Raw genomic sequence first — 23,928 nt, 5'->3', positions numbered from 1 at the left:
GCTGGGGAATTTTTTTCCCTTGAACGGAAGAAAAGCAGAACGGAAGAAGGCTGCTTCTCTTCTCTCTCGGCCGCCGGCTAGATGCAACATTCCCCTTTTGCCAATGAAAGGCACCCACGGGCGCTCCCTCTTTTTTAATGCTTTTTGTAGGGCGACTTCTGCTGGGGATCATCCTGTTACCCTCCCCTTTCTCTGCAGTGCTGGAGGGTCGGAGTTTATGACCAGCTTTCAGGGTGTTTTAGTGCTGTGCTTGGAACTACCATGTTCAGGTTTCCCAAAGAGGATAGGAATTGTGGAGCTGTAACCCACTACAGCTGCTGACATGACTTTGGCAGAATAGAATAGAATAGAATAGAATTAGAATAGAATAGAATAGAATTAGAATAGAAATAGAATAGAATAGAATACTTTATTGTCATCTTAAATGTACACTTATCAGCATACATTAAAATTAAATTTCATTGCATTCAGCCCTCAAAGGGTAACCACCTCCAATATACACTACACAAATACGGCAAAAAATATATGCATATAACCACATAAACACACATATATAACACAGAAAAACAACACAGTCTAGTTCGGATGTATATATATATATACATGGCAAGAAAAAAGAATCCTGCAAATTTACAAGGGAGCAAAGGAGCAAAGCTGTTGCAGAATCTAGTAGTCCTGCTAGAAATATTCCGAAACCTCCTCCCAGAGGGGAGCAACAGAAACAGACTGTGTGAAGTGGGTGTGTAGGTCTCTAACAATGCTTCCAGCTTATGGTTTCCTCATATAGAGTTTGCTACTTTTTCTTAAAAAGGTATACGGAGGTGCTGGTGATAGCCCCTGCTTTTTGGTTGGATATGGCTTAACTAGCCTCTTTTCAATTATGCTCAAGCATTTGAAATGCAACCCAGTGTTTGAAGTTTGGGGGTGGATATTACACTTCATTTTCCTCATTTATTGAAGAGGATTTCCTCCAAAATCTAGCAAATTAATGTGCTTAAAAGGGAAAAAATATTTTATCTGACAGAAGGTAACTGACATGAGCTTACTCACTGGCTTAGCATAAATGTGATACTGCCCTGAATTGAGGTTTGAAAACAATGTTTGGGTAGCTGAAAGTAGCTAAGCCATGAATTTGCAGTGTAACATTAAAACAATCATCAAGTTTATGCAAACTTTAGAAGAAGCTAAAATGGGGTTGAGTATCTTGGAGCAGCACATTACTGGACCCCTGCAGTTGTGTTTTCTTAGCCAGGATTAGGGATTAGCATGTTGTGGGAACTCAGCCAATGTGGGGGGGTGGATTTTCCAAATTGTCCTAAAATACAAACAAATCAAATAGTAGTATATCACAATGACCAGTGATTTATAGACAGATAATCAGACAAATTTAAAATATGTTGGCTTTAAAAATATTGTGGAAAATAAATATTTGGCATGCATATTTTACTGCCGGAGATAATGAATGGCTATGTTCTTTATAATTAACAGTACTAAGACATTTACATAGAATACAGGTAGGAAGTTGTATCTAGCTCCTTTTTTTGGTGCTGAAAGAACAGCTCCTGTAGATAAACTGTAAAACTGCTTTCTCCAATTTGGAATGTTCCAGATATATTGTACTACAGTTATATACTGTAGTTGTTAGGACCTTTTTTGTTAGTAGGGGAAGGAAATGGGGGGGTGGGGTAATAATAATTAGTAATATATCTTTATCCTAGCTTTTTAATACATTTTATTTTGTTTTATTCCACCTTTATTAATTTACCAGTAACTCAAGGGGCGTCTAGGGACGCGGTGGCTCAGTGGGTTAGGACGCTGAGCTTGTCGATCAGATGGTCGGCAGTTTGGCGGGTTGAATCCCGAGTGCCGCGTAACAGAGTGAGTGCCTGTTACTCGTCCCAGCTTCTGCCAACCTAGCAGTTCAAAAGCACGTAAAAATGCAAGTAGAAAAATAGGGACCACTACGGTGGGAAGGTAACAGCGTTCCGTGCGCCTTTGGCGTCTAGTCATGCCGGCCACATGACCACGGAGACGTCCTCGGAGAAGCGCTGGCTCTTCGGCTTTGAAACGGAGATGAGCACCGGCCCCTAGAGTTGGAAACGACTAGCACGCATGTGCGGGGGAACCTTTACCTTTACCTAACTCAAGGGGCAAGCATACCTAATACTCATGCCCCCTTTTCCCCCCAAAACAACCCTGTGAGATCGGTTGGGCTGGAAGAGACAGACTGGCCGAAAGTTACCCAGCTGGCTTTCATGCCTAAGGGAGGCCTAGAACTCACAGTCTCCTGGTTTCTAGCTCAACACCTTCACCACTAACGAAGCTAGCTCTCAGTGTTATGGTATTATGGTGTACTTGAAAAGCAGCAGGTAAAATAAGGCTTCAGTTCCACAATATTTGCTTAGAGGTAAGTTCCAGTGAACATGTTTATTAGTATCCACAACATGAATAACCTCCAAATGGGTGTCCTAAGGGTGTTTTTCAGGAGGCTGAAAAAACTGTACTTTTTGTTTTTCTTTGAAGACGTTTCGCTTCTCATCCAAGAAGCTTCTTCAGCTCTGACTAGATGGTGGGGAATGGAAGGATTTATATTCCTTGCAGACAGCTGGTCATTTGCATTCTTTTAGAGAGTCACTGAGGCCATTTGGAGGTTTGCCTGTGTCCTCAGGGTCACACTGAATAGTGCAAATGTGTGTGGAGCCTTCTTGGCTGCAGGATGCTTTCTGCCCTGTGTCCCTTCACTGTTGAAGACAGGCGCAGGTTGTTGGGGATGAGTCTGTGTTGTCTGCATCTCAAACTGAAGCACAAATGGTTCTTGTAGTCTGCAGTGTTTTCTGGAAATCCATTCATAGTCCCTCACCATTTGAAGGGTGTTCATCCCAAAGTGCATAGCTAAATGTCTATGAATATTCTCAGTCATCCAGGCCATGGTTGTCCCAAAGGTGCCTTTTCAGTTGCCTCCTGAAAAAGCACCTTTGGGACAACCATGATCTGGAGGGACAACCATGACACTCCAAATGAATGGACTTAAAATCCACATTCAGAATAGTTATTACTGAGAATTTTAGTGCACGGTGGTGCCCAGGTTAGAGAAAGCTGACTGAGGCCATTGGTTTATTAAATGAATTCAGAAAATATTTCTCTTTTATTTTCTGTTAGGATAAATAGTGGAGATGCCATATCTGATGTATTTAACAAAATGACCTTTATTTGCTTCATAATTTGTAGGGGAAACAGGTTCTGGAAAGACAACTCAAATTCCACAGTATCTCTATGAGGGGGGAATTGGGCGCCAAGGAATAGTTGCTGTGACCCAGCCTCGCCGTGTGGCTGCTATATCCTTGGCTACTCGAGTCTCAGATGAGAAGAAAACTGAATTAGGAAAATTGGTATGTAGATTGTTCTTTCTCTTTGGACCCTCCTTTTCTCCATAATCTGCCAGGCTGCTCCAATGCGGGTTGGCAGATGTGATCGGTGTTAGTCTGGGGAATTCATCATGGCCTGTTTGCCTTGGGAGACCCTTCTGGAGACATACATGTCTGATGACACAGTCCACAATTTCATTTACCCACACAAGCCCCTTTGCCTCGTCAAGGCCCTGATCATATTGTAACGGCATGTGGGGATTACCTTGAAAGACTGAAGGAAGGGTTGCAGCCTAGACAGTGGTTTGATAAACGAAATCTGAATCCAAAGGACGGGTGGAATTGAAGGAAGTGTCTCAGACAGGACCCTCCCTAGTTTTCAGAAGAGTAAAAGTAAGGGAGGGGAGAGGTACTTTCAGAGTTGCAAGTTTATGTTACTATAATCTTACAATGAAGGTAGAGTTCATTTTCGTGGCTGATGCTTCTTGTCTGGACAACCTCAAAGAACCAATATATGCAGCTCTTAACTATTCTGCCGTGCATATTTAGTGCCTAAAGATGCCTCTAAATGGTTGCCACATGACTAATCCTCTTTTTTTATCCCAATGGCTTTTCTTCTTAGGTTGGCTACACTGTGCGATTTGAAGATCTTACTTCAGATGAAACAAAAATCAAGTTCCTGACGGATGGAATGCTGCTTCGAGAAGCCATTGGCGACCCTCTTATGCATAAATACAGTGTGGTCATTTTGGATGAGGCACATGAGAGAACAATCCACACAGATGTGCTCTTTGGCGTAGTGAAAGCAGCCCAGAAGAAACGGAAGGAGCTTGGGAAATTACCCCTGAAAGTGAGTGCTGAAGGGGAACAGAGGGGTAGCTAGGCCTAATCAGACATGAAGCCTGAGTGGAGGCTGTTATAGGCTATTTTTTCCCCCTGACTTAACAAACTTTACAAAGGCAAAAATATTCTGGTTGGTTGCAGGGGAAAGTGAGAAGCAGTTCAAAAATAAACTGGGATTTGTGGCAACATTGTTTAAATAAATATTCTTTTATCAGGTATTTTCAATATCCATTATAGTCTGTAAGAAGGGCTGAATTTTATTTAAAAAAAAGTCTTTGGCTCTGAATGAAAAAATAAGATGCTTGTAATACTGACTCTGCTTCACAAAAAAGTGCAATGTATGAATCTATTAGGCTTCAATTGATGGTATGTATTTTAATGAACTAACTGAAACGTTACCATTATTGAGCGCATCTTTCCTCAGTCCAAGGTTGATATGAAAGATGAAGGCAGGCAAAGGATGCATGGAATCTGAGTTAAAAAGCCTTCAACACTATACACAGATGAATAAAGTACAGGTAGTCCTCAACTTACAACAGGTTGATTCGTGACTGTTCAAAGTTACAACAGCAGTGAAAAAAATAACTTGACCATTTTTCACACTTACAGCTGTTGCAGCATCTGTATGGTCACGTGATCATAATTCAGAGTCTTGGCAACGGGTTTATATTTATGGCAGTTGCAGTGTCCTGGGGTCATGTGGTCACCTTTTGCCATCTTCTGACAAGCAAAGTCAGTAGGGAAGCCAAATTAACTTAACAACTGTGTCACTAACTTAACAAATGCCGTGACTCACTTAACAGCTATAGCAAGAAAAGTTGTAAAATGGGGCAAAATTCACTTAACAAATGTCTCACTTAGCAACAGAAATTTTGGGCTCAATTGTGATCGTAAGTCGAAGACTTACCTGTACGTATGTACTCCTTGAATATTTGTGCAGATCACAATGCAAAATTCCCTTATTATAATCTTCTAGTCCAGAGCAGTTCTTGGTAATAACCCAACATTTTACAGGTGATTGTCATGTCAGCTACTATGGATGTAGACTTGTTCTCCCAGTACTTCAATGGAGCACCAGTTCTCTACTTGGAAGGCCGGCAACACCCCATCCAGATTTTCTACACAAAGCAATCTCAGAGTGATTACCTCCAAGCAGCACTAGTGACAGTCTTCCAGATCCATCAGGTATAACCCTGGGTTGTTTATATCTCAACTACTTGTCTTTGTTTATCTGGTATATTTTTTTATTCCGCTCTTCTTGTGGTCTCAGGATAATGCACAAGTTTATTGCTGCCTCTTTCCCCCTGCCTCTTGTTACCATCATAACAATCCTGTTTGGCAAATTAAATTGGGAGGTGGAGATTCACCTAACATTACCCAGTAAGCTCTATGGCTGCATGAACAACTGAAAGCAGAGGCCTGATCTTTTAAAACAATTTGAATTTAAATTTAATTCCTGTCACCTAAATAGGAGGCAAAGAATAATGGGAGTTGTAGTGCAACATATCTAGAGGGCACCGGTTGGGGAAGCCTAGTCTAACTATTGCCCATAAATACATTAAAGCTTCCCTCAATCGTCAGGGTGTTAATGCACTAAGAATGTTGCCATTTTGTTATTTCCCCAAAGCCCAAAGGATTTTAAATCTGAAAACTTCGAACTGACTATTTCAAATATCAAGGGGACTTCAGTAAATAGCAATTTTCTTTTGCCAGTTCCTTGAAGAAAGCATTTAAAATAACATGCAATGCAACAAATTGCTACTACAGTTTGCTAAGAGGTTCATCCCTTGTTTCTGCATATTGGTTGCAGAGTAGAAGGCTCCGATTCTCCTTTGTAAAACAAATCTAGACTACTAGCTATTAGTAAAAGTGTAGACGCCCAAAGTTTTTAAGGCACTTGAAACTATTTAGGGTTTTTTTAATCCAGGTTAATTGAAACATACAAAGATAATTTGTCAGATGCTTTAAAAATAAGTGTAATGTTTCTCATGTTAACAGGAAATAGAGAAAGAAGACCAGGTCCAAACTTCTCTAGGTGGGCATTTGAATCTTTGAAGCAATTCTGATAAAGCCTCTGTTCCTTGTAGTGCAGTTAGTTCTTGACTTCCAACCATTTATTTAGTGACTGTAGTCACAACAGGGCTGAAAAAAGTGAGTTACAACCAGACATCACACTTATGACCGTCATAGCATCCACACAGCCTGATGATCAAAATTCGAGAATAGGCAACCGGCACGTATTTAGGACAGTTGCCGCCCCCTGGTCATGATTTGCGAAAAGCAAAGTTGGTGGGTGAAGCTAGATTCGCTTAACAACCATATGATCCGCTTGACAATCGCAGTGATTCGCTTCACAACCATGGCAAAAAGGTCATAAAGCTGGGCGCAACTTATTTAACCGCCTTCCTTAGCAACAAAACTTCAGGTTCCAATTGTGGCTGCAAGTTGAGGGCCTACAATTCATTTGGTTATGAGGAACAATGTCAGAATACAGGCTAGTTTGGAACAGAACTGTGGTAGGGTAAGGCAAACTCTGGAATGTTAGGCCTCAAGCCGCGAAGATCTTCAAGTACCAGCATATCAAGTGATCTGGAGGGCAATAAGTGAGGCTATTTCCCAATCGCAGCTGAGCTGAAACATCAGTTGGCTATTGAATCTAAGATTATGTAAATATCCTTGTGTTTTCTTTTCTGTAAAGGAAGCACCTTATTCCCAGGATATCCTGGTGTTTCTGACAGGCCAGGAAGAGATCGAAGCAATGACCAAAACTTGTCGGGACATTGCAAAGCATCTTCCAGATGGCTGCCCTCAGATGGTGGTCATGCCTCTTTATGCTTCTCTGCCTTACTCACAGCAGCTCCGGGTCTTCCAGGTTGCACCCAAGGTAAGAAGCAGAACAAGGCTGTGGGAATCACAAAGAAGGATGCAAACTCTCCTTCAAGATAAGCTTAACTTCCAATCTCTTCATGGACAGCACTGGCCTAAAAAATAAAAATCTGCTGAAGTGGTAATTTGAACTATTGGCATAGATACCTCATAGATGCATATATGTCATGCCAGGGTTACATGCCAAAGAAATGAGCCAAAATAGCAACTAAATTTTAATTTAATTTTGATTCAAGTTAAATTGTATCAAATTATTTTAATAGTAGTAGTAGTAATAGTAGTAGTAAAGTTGGAAGGGACCTTGGAGGTCATCTAGTCCAACCCCCTGCTCAGACAGGAAACTATATCATTTCAGACAAAGGGCTGTCCAGTCTCTTCTTAAAAACTTCCAGTGTTGGAGCATTCACCGCTTCTGGAGGCAGGTTGTTCTACTGATTAATTGTTCTAACTGTCAGGAAATTTTTCCTTAGTTCTAGGTTGTTTCTCTGGTTAGTTTCCATCTGTTGCTTCTTCTCCTGCCTTCAGGCGCTTTGGAGAATAGGTTGATGCTCTCTTCTTTGTGGCAGCCCCTGAGATATTGGAACACTGCTATCATGTCACCCCTCTTCTTCATTAAACTAGACATAATCAGTATGCTTGGCTCCATTGAGGAATAGCACCTAACACCTGCCAGAAAATTAAATAGGATCATCTCTAGTTAGTACTTGGAAAAGAGACCACCAGAAAATCCAAGGGCTGTAGGTATATTTTGGGTTGAACAATGTAATTTGAAAAATATATACCTAGAGGAAAACAGCAGCAAACTACCGGTATTTCCATATCTGTCCATTTAGACAGAGGGAGCCAAGCTTGATTCAGAAGAGACTTAACGTATTTACTTCCCCAATATTTGACAGAGTTCCACTTTTTGCTGCAACAAAATTACAATTTAGTGACATTGGTCAATTATATATGTGGTCCTAAGGCCACATATTGTGCATGGTCCATTTGCTTTCTTTTTGAAGACCCCTCAAAACCATTCCAACAAACGCTTTCAGCAGTAAGTTTCTTTCTAATTCAATTGTTCTTCGTTCTATTTGTTATCGGCCCAATAAGCAGAGTTCTTAAGAAGTATTACCAAATGATTTAAAGCATTAAAAACAATAAAACAAATAAAACAAATGAAATACCTTAAGCAGCATAGAAAAGCATGAATGCCTTACTTAGAAACATTCTAACTAGAAAAATGTCAGAGGATATCAGAGACATGAATGTCTGTGTCCCCCTTGGAAGGATTTCCACAGGTGATGCTACTGGCCACAGTTCTTTTAGAGCGGAGTGGAGAGTGGAGTGGAGTGGAGTGGAGTGGAGTGGAGTGGAATGGAATGGAATAGAATAGAATAGAATAGAATAGAATAGAATAGAATAGAATAGAATAGAATAGAATAGAATAGAATAGAATAGAATAGAATAGAATAGAATAGAATAGAATAGAATAGAATAGGACGGGATCTTGGAGGTTTTCTAGTCCAGCCCCCTGCTCAAGCAGGAGAACCTATATCGTCTCAGACAGGTGGATGTCCAGTCTCTTCTTAAAAATCTCCAGTGATGGAGCACCCACAATTTCTGGGGGTAAGCTGTTCCACTGATTGATTTGTCCTCACTGTCAGGAAATTTCTCCATAGTTCCAGGTTGCTTCTCTCTTTGGTCAGTTTCCAACCATTGTTTCTCATCCTTCCATCTGGTGCTTTGGTGAACAACCTGCCCCCCTCTGCCTTGTGGCAGCCCCTCAGATACTGGAACAGTGCTATCATGTCTCCCCTATTTCTTTTTTTCCTTAGGCTAGCCAGACCCAAATCCCGTAGCCGTTCTTCATATGTTGGCCCCTGATCATCTTAGTTGCTTTTCTTTGAATTTTTTTCCAAACTCTCAACATCTTTTTTGTGGTATGGTGACCAAAATTGGCTGCTGTATTCCAGGTGTGGTCTTACTAGGGCTTCATAAAGCGGTAATAGTACTTCTCGTGATCTTGATTCTGTGCCTCTGTTTATACAACCCAGGATTTTGTTAGCTTTTTTGTTGCTGCTGCACACTGCTGGCTCATAGTCAAGTGACTCATAGTCTTGTAGTCACTTGTGTAACTTGGGGTAGGGTTGAGGGTGGTCATTTGGCAAGTACTTCCGGGAGAAAGTGTTCCTTGAAAGGAAGTCATGAGTTTCATATAATAATACCCTTTGTATTGTATATTTGAGCCTTCACAATTGGAAATTCCTTTTGAAGGGTCTACAACCTTCACCCAAAACTGGGAGACGTATTGATTCTTACATATTGATTCTTCTTCAGTACTTACATCTACTTTTGCTTGTTTTGTATAATGAACAGTGTAGAAAAGCTAAACAACTGAGAAATCTTCTCTTTCTACCAGGGTTATCGCAAAGTGATTCTTTCCACCAACATTGCAGAAACTTCTATCACCATTGCAGGCATCAAATATGTTGTGGATACAGGGATGGTCAAAGCAAAGAAATATATGCCTCGTATGTATAAGTAGTACTTGGTTTTACACAGAAATTACTGAGGGGTGTATGGCTTGGGTGGTGGTCCTGATCGTTGTTACAGGCAATGGATATGATGTGAGGGTTTCTGCTGCTCAGGAAATTATTCTGCGGACACAAAAAATACATTGCAGTCATGAATTGTTATAAATTAATTAGGAGGGGGAGGGAGAATAGCTTTGGATGTTTCAAGCTTGCAAGCATTTTGCATCAGCCTAGCCCAGGGGTCAGCAACCTTAAACACTCAAAGAACCACTTGGACCCATTTCCTAGAGAGAAAAAAACTGGGAGCCGCAAAACTTGCACGCTGTTCTGGACAAGCTGACACCCATTCTTATTGGGCTGGCTCTCCTGCCCTTGAGAGCTGCTGCTTCCTGTGGAGACACAGCAAAGGCAGGAGCCCCACCCAATAAGCTTGTCAGCTTCTCTGAGAACAATGTGAGTTACACACACACATACACACACACACACACACACAGAGAGAGAGAGAGAGAGAGAGAGAGAGAGAGAGAGAGAGAGAGAGAGAGAGAGAGAGAGAGAGAGAAGGGAAGCGCAAGTGCCTCTCTCTGTCTCTGTCTCTCTGCAAATGGCTGGGAGCCGCAGGAGAAGGCTGAAAGAGCTGCATGCTCCAGAGCCGCGGGATGTCAACCCGTGGCCTAGCCCAAGGCAGAAACTTTTCAAAAGCTTTAGACAAGTAACTTTTCATTCACTCCTTCTAAATAGGTAGCTTCTGAATATCGGTATCAGTTAAAAGTATTTTGGAAACCAAAGCTATGCTAAGCTATAAACATGTCCAGCAAATCATATGAAAGTATAGATATATGGATAATGATAAAGATAGACATGTAGACTTAAGTTTTGGGTGCAGTATCTCAAGTCTGAAGACTGCATGTGGCTCCCCATATTCTTGGGTATCATACCTATGTAATTTTTAAGGTGAGAGAAGAGAAAAAATATATAGAAAGGAAGAATATTAAACATATTCCAATGTTTAATTTAAATCACATTTATTTTTAATCCTGGCTCTACCTAGTTGTTTTGGTGGGGAGGTCCCTCTTCCTTTATGGAGTATTTATTTTCTATATAGCCTCCCATCTCAAACAAGTGACCCTGGTCTGTGAACAGTCATACAAATCAATTTAAAGCAATTACAGTATAATACAAAAATAAATATATGGCATTTGAGGGGGAAAAATGTAGCCTGAAAACAGGGTGCTTTGCACACTGAGGGCCACAAGCCCAGGCACAAACCCAGGTCTTCAAGGCCTTACAAAGACCAACAGGGTCGTGTGTGTGTGTGGGGGGGGTCATTGTCAACTCTGAAGGGAGAATATTCCAAAGGGCAGGAGCTATGGTAGAGAAGGCTTGTCTCCTGCCAGCTGACATTGCTTGACTGATGGGACCCATAGCACGCTCATCCTGCTGGACCAAATTGGACAGATAGAAATAACTGGGTCTTTCAAGTAATGTGAGCATGGTCCTAGGCATAGGAATCAAAAGCCATGTGTCTTGCCTGTCAGTACAGACCATGAGACCAACCGGTAGCATACCAGAAGTTGCTAAAATATAATCCCCATCACCCTGCACCATTAACTAGGCTGACCGGGGCTACTACAGTAGAACTTGTAATTCCAATTACCCTGCCCTTTTATCCTTCCAAAAAAATGTTTAAGACTCAGCTTTTCCCACCGAGCACTGGGATAGAATGAGATTGGCATGGAAGGAATGTATCATCATAAATTTGGCTGTGCTGCCAGTTCTCTCCCTCCCTCCCTCTCCCTTGCTGGCTCAGGAATTCTGGGAGTTGAAGTCCGTGAGTCATAAAAGAGCCAAGGTTGCCTACCCCTGGCATAAACTATGGAGCCAAAGAAATTAATGTTTTCAAGTTACGCTTAGTAGTCCATCCTAGATCCTTCTTGATGCCCATAACTGTTGTCCATATTTACCGGGTCTTGCATGATTTAGAATCCAAAACACTTTTAAGAGCACCAGGTTTCTTATTCTGGGTGTAGTTAGATCCTGTGAGTTCATTTCCAAATCTCCAAGAGAGAATTGCATTTCAAAAAGAAAAACGTAAGCTCTTCTTGCCTTTCCTAGAAAGTGGCCTGGAGATCCTGGCAGTCCAGCGGATCTCAAAAGCCCAGGCCTGGCAACGGGCTGGTCGAGCCGGGAGAGAGGATAGTGGATTTTGTTACCGCCTCTACACAGAAGATGAATTTGAGAAGTTTGATAAGATGACCATACCAGAGATCCAAAGGTGAGGTGTCTTGTGGGAAATTCTCATTGCACGCTTCCAGAATGGCAGCCCTCCATAGGCATTGTATCAATATATAGGAATGGGCTGTCTGTGGAGATTCTCAGTCATCCAGGTCATGATGACTGAGAATCTCCATAGAGAATTTATATTCCTTCTATCCTCCACCATTCAGTCAGAACGGAAGAAGCTTCTTGGATGAGGAGTGAAACGTCTTCAAGGAAAAACAAAATCCAATTGCCTTTTGAAAAAGCACTTTGGGAATAGAAATGGGCTGTGGATAATGAAACAAGTTAGATTTCTTGATGAAAGTGAAGCTTCAAAAGATTTGTCTTTATATCCTTGATGCTCTTTGTTGTTCAGTCACTCCTATGCTGTTTAAAGAATAAAGGTGCTGGTTTTAAATTTTGCTCCTCTGAGTGACTCAGTCTATGGACATCCTAGAGGACCATTTCATCCCATGTGAACTTGTCTAAATGCAATCTCACCCCAATCCTTTAAGTGTTTTCCAACATTAAATTCTTGTTTCTGATTTTGAGCTATATTCTCTGTAGAGAGATGAGAAAGTAGATGATAAGCCATAGTGCATCCTTTCTCACCTAGGAGAGCCCACCGGATCTCAAATCCCAGAATTCCCCAAGACATCCATGCCGGCTAAGATATTCTGGATGTTGAAAACCACACATCTCGAGGGCATTCAAGCTGAGGAAAGTTGCAGTAGCCATTTTTGCAAGCTAGATGAATTCTTTCTCTATTGATATATTGTGTCTTGCCTTGATTTGGTAGAATTCAAAAAGTTTGAAACTCTGTTTCTGCAGGTGTAACTTGGCCAGTGTGGTGCTCCATTTGTTGGCTCTCAGAATCCCAAATGTCCTTACCTTTGACTTTGTCTCGAAGCCATCCCCAGGTAAGTAAGCCTCAACTATAAAATTGCAACTGGATAAAGGCTCTCATTGTTGTTAAAAATTGGACCCAAAAGAAGAGAAGTTGGCTGTGGATTAAAACATGGAACTCTTGCATTTTTAGATCCATTATTCCTATATTAATTGCCATAAACCTGAACGTCTGAAAAAAGCAGAAGAGTATATTTCTGAAAACTCTTTTGAACAACTACAAACATGATACCCAGATGAAGGAGTAGATATGTTGTAATTTTTAAGCTTCCCTACTTCTTGAAAGAAACCAGGAGACTCTTAAATCATTCATTGGAACTATGGAAGCTGCCTATAACAAGTTAACCTATTTCTCCTTTTAGCTTAGAGTGATTTATGGAAGGCTTTTAGGATCTCAGGTTTATGATTTTCCATATCCATAGATTCTTTCAGTTTAAGGGTAGGCAACTTTTGGGGCCAGAATCTTCCCTTCGTATTTTGGGGTTAAGGATGCTGTGTTCCTCTGTTTCTTATCTCATTGGTGTGGGGAAACTTGTCTTGTCACTTTTTGGTAATCATGGTTGCAGGGGCCCCCTCAGTCTGCAAAAAGATCAAGAGCAGCATACAGCAAAAGAGGGCCCAGGTTGCCCCCATACTCATTTTTAACTAGAGATATTGGGAAAAGTGTAAAGTCTTTAGGTGAGATGGATTTCATTTCTCCAGATCCATAGGTCTCCACAATTGGGGGAAGAGTGGTAAGTGATATCAGTGCATCGTGATATTGTTGTGTTGCTGATAAATAGCATACTTGGTGCAATGACACCGTGACTCATGACATCATTGTGGCTTCTACTGCACTCCTGTGTCTTGATCCCTGGCTGACCTGGCCAGTACATCTGCAAGACACCAGGTTATTTATTTTAATTATTGCATTTATATCCCACCTTTCCATAATGTGTGCAAGATAATATACATGAGGTTGCCCACCATTTTATCCTCATAATAACCTTTGAGACAGGCTAGGTAGAGAGTGGCCCAAAAGAACGATTCTTGTGGTGGAATGGAGTCTTCTCAGCAATTTCAATCCAACATTTTTTCACACACCAACTTTCAGCTTACAGGAGTGTTGCAGAACGCCACAAGACACAACAGATAAATCCCATGGTTTTCCTGTACAGAGTAGAGCTAAAGAATTTTGGTGATCCTTCACAACAGTTATTGACACTATCTTAGTTCTTGCTGGGACTCTGGAGGTTTGTTACTTAAGAAAGAGGTCAGTCATGTGAACTTCATCTTTGTCTTGACAGAGGCACTTCAGGCTGCCATTGAGCAACTGGCGCTCTTGGGTGCAGTGGAAAAGAAAGATCAGCTGATCCTCACGCCATTGGGAAAAAAGATGGCTGCATTTCCTCTCGAGCCCAAATTTTCCAAAGTAACATATTAACTTTTGTTTCTATTTCTCTGAAAAAAATGCCTTAGCCCCTTTTTTGAGTTTTATTTTGAAATTCAGCCGTTTCTCTGGGTTTGAATTTCTTGAGAACATCACGTTTCTATAGATTATTTTATTGCATTTCATAGCATGCTGGTGGGATGGAAAGAATGGTGTTTGAGCTCATCCATCAGCTTGTACAGTGAATAGGTCCCCCAAAGGTGCTTCTTCAAGAGGCAACTGGGCTTTCTTGTTTTTATTTGAAGATGTTTCCAAGAAAGCTTCTCCAGCTCTGACTGGATGGTGGGGAATGGAATATACTGTAACTTGGTATATACCAACACTATAGAAGTCATCATAAAATGCACAACACAGAAAAATGCATGAAAACACAGCTGAATTCACACTTAGCTCTTTTCCTTTTCACTATGTGTTGTTTGGCTCAGTTTCTGAATGGTCCAAGGCACAGAGATATGTGGTATTTTTGGTTATGCTGGTTAAAAAAGTTGGACCTATCTTTCCATTCTTGCCTATTTCATAAAATTGTGCCTATCCCTTTCTGCTTCTGAAGCTGAATAGGAATATGTTGCTCTGCCAATCCAACAATACTGAATACAAAGAGAGAGGAGAAAGACAGAAAAATAATTGCCCATGAATTAACATAATAAATTGGAAGGACACAAGTTAAACCAGGTGTAAGATTCCTGTGAGTGTGTTCTTGAATAGAATCCAAAAGAGGTGCCAACAGACTTTCTCTCATTTCAAGATTTATGCACCAGATTGAAACACAAACTTCGGTTAAATATTTTGGAGGAAGGCTAAATTATTATTGTTATTTCCCTGTAAAACCCTCCCCACCCTTCAACAGAGAGAAGACTTCACAAAAACAATGGATATTTTTCACCCTTGCTGATCCTTATTTTGATATACGCATTTGGCAGTTGATTCAGTAAATGTTCTCTTGAAGTAATTAGAAACCAGTATGATGCAACAGTTATAATAGTATCATTATAAGCATAAATCTCCAATAAGCTCTGAGGTTTCTGTGTTTCTTTTAGTGAAGAGATGCATTTCAACTTAATCTACCTCACCAGTGTGTTGAGGATCCTGTCCTGTAGTGGATAAAGTGTTTTTGAACATTGCTTTTGATACAGCGTACATTGAAGTATCTGGCATAGGTTTTGGTCTTTCATTTGTGAGGCATGAGGACACTTAACTGAGCAGCCTGTCGCATGTTCTCTGGATCCCTGTTCATTTTGGTTTATTCAAGCAGCCAGTTGCCGTGGTTGGTTTAGGTAGTAATAAAGCATTTTTCATGATGGAGTGGTGCTTTTGACCTTCAAGGAATCAGCACACATGGGCAGCTCACAACAATGAAAAACAACAGCAAAATGTTGCAGTGCGTTAACTCAACAGGTGGGAGCACCTAGCTGAGCTTCAGAGTTACAAAACTGAGCAGAGATATGCTCAAGTGTGGTGTTTGTTGTCTTTTGGCAGATGATCCTAATGTCTCCCAGGTTCCACTGTACGGAGGAGATCCTGACCATTGTCTCGCTGCTCTCTGTGGACAGTGTCCTCTACAATCCTCCTTCCCGTCGGGACGAAGTCCAGGCCGTCCGAAAGAAATTCATCTCCAGTGAAGGGGATCACGTCACTTTGCTGAATGTTTACCGGGCCTTCAAAAATATCAATGGCAATCGGGTAAGACTTGAAATGGCTCCATTTGGGCAAGTGCTAGATTGTAAAAGATTCCTCCCTCATTGTGGGTTTCTATGTGTGAACCAGCTGGCATGTCCTTTTTAGTGGTAGCCCCAGTATTTGGAATAATCTATCTCCTCACCTGGTACAGGTACTTGCTTGCATGGCTCAAGCATGCGTTCAACCATTTGTTGTTTTATAAGATATTTTATTAGTTTAGTTTAATTTAGTTTAGTTTACCTTACCTTACTAGTGTTATATTTTATGTTTATTCTCTGGTTAGCTACCCAGCACCTGTCAGAATTGAAGTAGGATATATATATATTGGAAATAAAGAAATAAAGCCATATTTTAGCATGTCCACTGTACAATATTTTCTCACCTTATAACCAGAAGCCAATGTCTAAGGTATCTTATATGTGTAAAATCTTCAATGCTAGAACGAAGTAGGTCTGCTCTCTGTTTATATACTGTAGCTTGTCCTGTCAAGTTTTCATGTGGGTGTTGTTTTTTCCTTGATACTTCCTTGACTGTTGCTTGCTTGATTGTAGTGTTTGGTACTACTTGGTAATGTAGTATTCCTGTCTTATTGATAGGAGGAAAGATTATTTGGCCAATGCTGATCTGTGCCTGGAAAGGGAATGGTGGATCTGAATCAGAGAACCCAGTACAGGAAATAAATAGACTCTGATTCTCAGTGCCTCATTTATAGAGGATGAGATTTAAGAAGCTTTAAAGATCCTATTCCAAGGCAGTTGCTACTTGATCCTTGATGTTCCTGATAATCTCTCTTTTGTCCTCCTTTCTTTTCTGCTTATTTTAGGAATGGTGTAAAGAAAATTTTGTGAACAGTCGGAACATGATGTTGGTCTCAGATGTTAGAGCTCAGCTAAGGGATATTTGTATAAAGGTAAATGTTGGAAGGTTTTGTTAGAATATGTTGTTGAAAAAATGGTTTGTTTAACAGAGTATTATTAATACACAGTGGAAGTTGTACTGGGACTTGTAGGCAAACAGTAATGCACTAACACGAGTTTTATAACTTATTTTTACTCAGACAACAAAAAGAAACACAGTAAGAAATAGTCCAAGTATCAATCCAGTATCATGCACATAAAAGTCAGTCCATAAAAAACATAGTATCAAAATACAAAAGCTGCTTACCAATATCAAAAACAATATACACTGTAGCAAGCAGTTAATTCTTGAGAGAATAAATATCAAGTTAGCAAACAAGAGAACAAGAGGTATCCAAACACTAACATCAAACACATATACAAGAGCAACTACGTGTAACATCTAACTCTCTTTTATGTGGAATAATTACAGCCACACCCTTAGGCCGTTTAACTCCTTAAAGGTGCTTTTACTCCATTATATAATATTGTCACCCAAATCAAGTTTAATCTCTAACAATCTCCCCTTTTGGGTGGCATATTATACATATATTTTTACAATCTCAAATTACACATATCACAAACAGATTTATGCTTTATAGCACCCTGAGCTTTAGTAAACTGGTCAGCAATATTATCTTCAGTTGCACAATATTCCAGTTTAATCAAATTATCTTTAACACATTGTCTGACATTTAGATACCGTAGATCCGTATGTTTTGATCTAGTTTTCACTGCAGCATTAGTTGCTAATTTTATAGCTGCTTGATTGTCTTCATACACTTTTATTGGTTCATTACAATTTAAACCCATATCAAACAATAATTGTTTCCATACCAATAGCTCAGTACATAATAAAGATAAACAAGAAAATTCGGATTCAGTTGTTGATAAGCTTATATGCTTCTGTCTGTTAGACCTCCATCCTACTAAAGCGTTTCCCAATAATACAACCAATCCTGAAGTGGATTTCCTGGTTACAGTATCAGATGCAAAACTAGCATCTGCAAATGCTTTTAGTTCCAATTCCTTTGTTGGCTCTAGATATAGAGAATAATGTATGGTGTGCTTCAAATATCTTAAAACTCTTTTCGCACCTTGCCAACATCTGGTTGTAGGATTCTCACAATATCTAGCTAAATGATTAACTGTAAATGCTATGTCAGGTCTTGACCAGTTACATAAATACATCAAGCTGCCTATTAATGATTGATATATCTTTTTATCAAAGACATTGCTGTTATCTGCTGAACTCTCAAAACCTTGAACCATAGGTGTTTTTACTGGTTTACAGTTTTCCATATTATAACGTTTCAGCAAACCATTAATTTTCTTAGCTTGAGACAGTTTAAATCCTTTACTAGTCCTGACAATATCCAGCCCTAGATAATGACTAATAGCTCCTAGATCTTTTACTCTAAATTTTCTTTTTAACCCTGAAATTATTCTTTCAGTTTCTGTTTCATCTTTTGCTATAATAGCAATATCATCAGTGAATAATAATAACAATGATAATTCACTATTTTGCTGTTTTATAAATAAACAAGGATCTGCAATACTAGCTTTAAATCCCAAACTATTTAACTCTTTTACTAAACATCTATTCCACTCATAACCTGACTGTTTTAAACCATACAAACTCTTATTCAGTTTCCAACAGTACCCTACCTTACTTTCTATTCCTGATGGAACTTTCATATATATATCATGGTTTAATGTTGCATGCAAATAAGCAGTTTCAATATCTACATGTTTTATACTATAATTCTTATTTGCTGCCCAAACTAAAGCAGCCCTAAGAGTGGAAGCTCTTAACGTTGGGGAAAATACTTCATCATAATCACTATTATTCTGTGCAAATCCTTGAGCAACTAATCTTGCTTTATGTATTACCTCTCCTGTAACACTTTCTTTCAGTTTAAAAACCCATTTACATCCAATTAACTTTTCTGTTTTAGGTAAAATCAAGTTTAATCTCTAACAATCTCCCCTTTTGGGTGGCATATTATACATATATTTTTACAATCTCAAATTACACATATCACAAACAGATTTATGCTTTATAGCACCCTGAGCTTTAGTAAACTGGTCAGCAATATTATCTTCAGTTGCACAATATTCCAGTTTAATCAAATTATCTTTAACACATTGTCTGACATTTAGATACCGTAGATCCGTATGTTTTGATCTAGTTTTCACTGCAGCATTAGTTGCTAATTTTATAGCTGCTTGATTGTCTTCATACACTTTTATTGGTTCATTACCTCTCCTGTAACACTTTCTTTCAGTTTAAAAACCCATTTACATCCAATTAACTTTTCTGTTTTAGGTATTTTAACCTCTTGATAAACATTAAGATCTTGCAAAGACTTTATTTCTTTATCCATAGCTACCTTCCAATTCTTTCTTTCATTCTCAGGATACATTTTTATTTCTTCAACATTAGAAGGTTCAATGTCTATTTGACAAATTAAACCTGCCTCGAAACGATCAGGCTGTCGTCTTTCCCTGTTAGACCTTCTGAGAATTATTGGACTTATAGGTACATTTACATTATTATCTTCTTCCTCTCCTGTCTCCACTATCAGTGGTTCTTGTTTGATCTCTCTAGCAGGTTCCTCCTCTTCTTTATCACTTTCATTTGAGGAGTTAGTTAAATCTTGTTGAGGAATATATACAATATCTTCTACCCTTTCCCAGCCTGACTGTTCTTGAAAAACAGCGCTAGAACTACAATAAATGTTTTTAGTACCTTTCTCCCAGAACCGATAAGACTTATGGTTTAACTCATAGCCAACAAAAAATAATTGTTTAGCTCTATGTTCTCCTTTATTTCTTATTGAACTTGGAATATGTACCCAAGCAGGTGTCCCAAATGTGTGAATATAACTAAGATTTGGTTTTCTCTTATACCATAAGGTATAAGGAATTTTACCTGTGGCTGAACTAACCACATTGTTTAAAATATGATTAGCACATTTTGCTGCTTCTCCCCATAAGCTATCAGGTAAACCAGAATCTTCAATCATAGATCTAATCATAGCTTGCAATGTTTGGCCCCTCCGTTCAACAAATGCATTATGCTGAGGTCTATAAGGAGCTGTACGTCTATGCTCTATTCCCTCTGAAACTAACAGCTCATTGAACTGTTTATTAACAAACTCAGTTCCATTGTCTGTTATTATGGTTTTTACATTTAACTGAGTTTTCCTTTGTACAAACTTGAGCCAATTAGATATTGTTTGTATAGTTTCAGTTTTTGACGTAAGGAGATAACAGAACCCATATCTGCTATAATGGTCTAGAATATTTAATATGTAGCAAGCACCCCCTAAACTGGGTTTCATAGGACCTATCAAATCCATAAATACCAGTTCTAATGGAGTTGTGGTTTTAAATCCATCTAACCTATTAGCTGGTGCTGCCCTGCTCTTTTCTCTACCACATACGTTACACTGCAGATATTTCTTACAAGCCTTTAACTTAAACCCATTAGACAAAGCTACAGTTCTTTTTAGTGTATTAAAATTCACATGACCCAATCTTCTATGTAATAAATGAATACATTCATCATGTGGTTTTTGATTTGTACAAGTAGTAGCCATTATAATAGGATCATTGCTAATTACAAACAAACCATCTTTCATATTAGCTATTAAGTTCACTTCATTCTTTTGAATAAGACATTCCTCCCCTTGGAAAGTAACTTTAAAACCTGCTTCCAATAATGCCTTAACTGATAATAGATTATAATCACATCTGGGAACATATAGCATTTCCAAATTTTGTTTTAAAAATGAACAGTAAACCTTACCCTCTCCAGAGACCTTGACTCTCCAGCCATTAGCCATAGAAATATATTTTTTACTAGACCTTATATTCTCAAAATCCCTTTTTATTTTTGAAATACAGTGTGTAGCTCCACTATCTACCACCCACCAATTGTGGTTATTAGTAGTTCTATTAGCTACAGCTACATTAATCAGCTTTTTATTCTTTCTATGGCTTTCCTTTCTCTGACAATTACTATTCTGACAAAACTTAGCAATATGTCCCTTTAACCCACAATTAAAGCATTTCCTTAAAATATAAGCAGATTCAGTCTTCTTTATTTCTTGTTGCAATGGCTCTCTCAACTGTTTTCTCTCCATACGACATCTTGATTCTTCCAACAACCTTCCAGTTATTGAAGAAACAGTTAGGTCTTCTTTGGACAAAACCTCCAAGGACGATACAAAGGCATCGTAGCTCTCATCCAATGATGATAAAATGATGTAAACCTGGTGAAGCTCTGAGAAAATAAGTTCTTTTTCTTGCAGTTCCAACAAAGTTGCTTTTATAAAGTTAAGGTGAGCTAACATATCGCCATTCTTTTCCAGTCTAGCTCTAAACAGCTTTCTGGTAAGATTTATATGAGCACCAACACTGTCCCGAACAAAAATCTTTTTCAACTTAGCCCAACATTTAGCAGCAGATTCTTCTCCACGCACATGGACTAGCTGTTGGTCTCCTAATGTTAGCCCAATGATAGATAAAGCCTTATCATTGTCTTTATTGAAGTCTACAATCTTCTTGTTATCTTCTTCATTAGTTGGATCCCAGGCAGTTACATCAGGAGGATTATGGACTATTTTCCAAAGACCTTGATTTTGTAATAACAAACTACATTGTGTAGACCAGGATACGTAGTTTGACCCATTAAGCCGGGTAATGCAGAATGGATTGAATAGTCCTTGTGCCATTGTCTGAATTTGAAAACTCAGTTAGGAAATATAAATACAATACTGTGCCTGTCCTCAGCACCACACTGGATCTGGGCCCATAACCATTGTTAGAATATGTTGTTGAAAAAATGGTTTGTTTAACAGAGTATTATTAATACACAGTGGAAGTTGTACTGGGACTTGTAGGCAAACAGTAATGCACTAACACGAGTTTTATAACTTATTTTTACTCAGACAACAAAAAGAAACACAGTAAGAAATAGTCCAAGTATCAATCCAGTATCATGCACATAAAAGTCAGTCCATAAAAAACATAGTATCAAAATACAAAAGCTGCTTACCAATATCAAAAACAATATACACTGTAGCAAGCAGTTAATTCTTGAGAGAATAAATATCAAGTTAGCAAACAAGAGAACAAGAGGTATCCAAACACTAACATCAAACACATATACAAGAGCAACTACGTGTAACATCTAACTCTCTTTTATGTGGAATAATTACAGCCACACCCTTAGGCCGTTTAACTCCTTAAAGGTGCTTTTACTCCATTATATAATATTGTCACCCAAATCAAGTTTAATCTCTAACAGGTTTCAAAGTGGTTCATGTTGAATCAGATGTCCATCAAAACTTATTGTTTTTAACTGAATCAGGGTCCTTAGTGCTGCAGTATTTAACCTGGTGACGCGGTGGCTCAGTGGGTTAGGACACTGAGCTTGTCGATCAGAAGATCGGCAGTTTGGCGGGTCGAATCCCGAGTGCCGCGTAGCAGAGTGAGCGCCTGTTACTCGTCCCAGCTTCTGCCAACCTAGCAGTTCAAAAGCACGTAAAAATGCAAGTAGAAAAATAGGGAAGGTAACAGTGTTCCATGCACCTTAGTCATGCCGGCCACATGACCACGGAGACATCCTCGGACAAGTGCTGGCTCTTTGGCTTTGAAACGGAGATGAGCACCAGCCCCTAGAGTTGGAAATGACTAGCACGCATGTGCTGGGGAACCTTTACCTTTACCTTTTAGGGTAGGCGAAAATTTCACACATTTTCCTAGAAAAAAGCAGAAGAGTGGAATGCAAGAGAGGCTGTGGTATAGTAAGATCCTTACAGTCCTCCAATCTTCACCAGTTCTGGTTATGATAATAATTGCAGGGCATTTCCAATCGATGTACTATGCCTGGATGTAATTATCTTGCTTTCATAGGAGGTTTGTATTTAAAGCTAAAGAATGGTGTAACTCAGATGCAGTTTGGTATCTGACAAGCTCTTGGCCTCACTTTTTGTGGGGCAGGGGGTGACAGTGTTGGAAAACACCAGCTTGTGAGATCCATAGATCCCACAGACATTTGGAAAATAATGAGAATCAGTGTCCTTGTTTAGAAACATACCTGATTACCCAAAACCAAAACCAAAGTAAGAGTGATGGGTAGGATTCTTGGAGTTTGTCCATTTTTGGTGACTGCCACTTCCACTAAGGCTGACATTTGCAAGAAATCTTAGCATGCCTTGAAAATTCCTAATGTATTTACTAAGCCAGAAAGTCATCCTGCCTCTAATGTATCCCAAACCTTCAATTCTGTTCTTATTGCTGTGTTTTTGTTCTTGAAATCCAGCTTTCAATACCTCTGGAGTCTTCCCGCTCTGATACTGGGACTATCCGCCGCTGCCTGGCCTATAGCCTCTTCATGTATACAGCAGAGCTGCAGCCAGATGGCACCTATGCCACAACCGATACCCATCAGCCAGTGGCCATCCACCCTTCTTCAGTCCTTTTCCATTGCAAACCAGCCTGCGTGACATACAATGAACTGCTGCACACCAGCAAATGCTACATGAGGGACCTCTGTGTGGTGGATGCTGACTGGCTATACGATGCGGCCCCCGAATACTTCCGCCGGAAACTCAGAGCAGCCAAGAATGGACCATAAGATAGGGTATAAGAACAAAATTAGTTGCTTACAGGACCTGGAATCATGACTTTGGTAACTGAATATACAGGAATGTTGCTGTACTGACTGACTTCCCGCTGGCAGAAATGAGCTGGACCTCATCATGTTTCTTCCACAGTCTCTTCTGGAATAGGACCTTAAGTGGGCATGATCCACAGGCTGTACCTACCTAGAAAAGATAACAGAAGCCACAGGCAGATTTTGCCTCTCAAAATGCTTTGTGATTAGCCTTCCTTTTTTCCCCATTCCAACTGCATTATGAGGTTTTCATATAAGTAAAGCCTGCCTCTGTCTTCAGTCCTTTAGAAAGCATGCCATATAAAGAAAAGAGAATCTGATACGTTTTTAGGACAAACCTGGTAAATCTGTACATTTTGAAAACTGCCTTGTCACATACTTTGTCAGCACGGCATCTTACCATTACTATGTAACGTGAGAAAAAATAATTTTAAATAATATTTATTTTTAGGATGGAAATATA

General features: G+C 39.5%; 1 protein-coding gene across 3 annotated transcripts in view; it reads left to right on the top strand.

The window, feature by feature from the left end:
* The window catches only part of DHX33 (DEAH-box helicase 33), a 24,478-nt gene extending 550 nt beyond the window's left edge, over nt 1-23,928 (top strand). The window contains exons 2-12 of one of the 3 annotated variants that reach the window (XM_081314141.1): nt 3,229-3,389; nt 3,988-4,215; nt 5,223-5,393; nt 6,907-7,092; nt 9,499-9,610; nt 11,726-11,885; nt 12,701-12,789; nt 14,062-14,186; nt 15,681-15,884; nt 16,705-16,791; nt 23,112-23,928. In XM_081314141.1, the coding sequence (XP_081170267.1) occupies nt 3,229-3,389; nt 3,988-4,215; nt 5,223-5,393; nt 6,907-7,092; nt 9,499-9,610; nt 11,726-11,885; nt 12,701-12,789; nt 14,062-14,186; nt 15,681-15,884; nt 16,705-16,791; nt 23,112-23,426 (1,838 nt within the window). In that variant the 3' untranslated portion in view covers nt 23,427-23,928. Of the gene's footprint in view, nt 1-3,228; nt 3,390-3,987; nt 4,216-5,222; nt 5,394-6,906; nt 7,093-9,498; nt 9,611-11,725; nt 11,886-12,700; nt 12,790-14,061; nt 14,187-15,680; nt 15,885-16,704; nt 16,806-22,094; nt 22,164-23,111 lie in introns of those variants that run through there. The other 2 variants (XM_081314143.1, XM_081314142.1) reach the window with 2 other exon arrangements.

This window comes from Vipera berus, assembly GCF_964194415.1.
Source record: "Vipera berus genome assembly, chromosome: 1".
Classification (NCBI taxonomy): domain Eukaryota; kingdom Metazoa; phylum Chordata; class Lepidosauria; order Squamata; family Viperidae; genus Vipera; species Vipera berus.
This window is presented reverse-complemented; position numbering and strand designations above follow the sequence as displayed.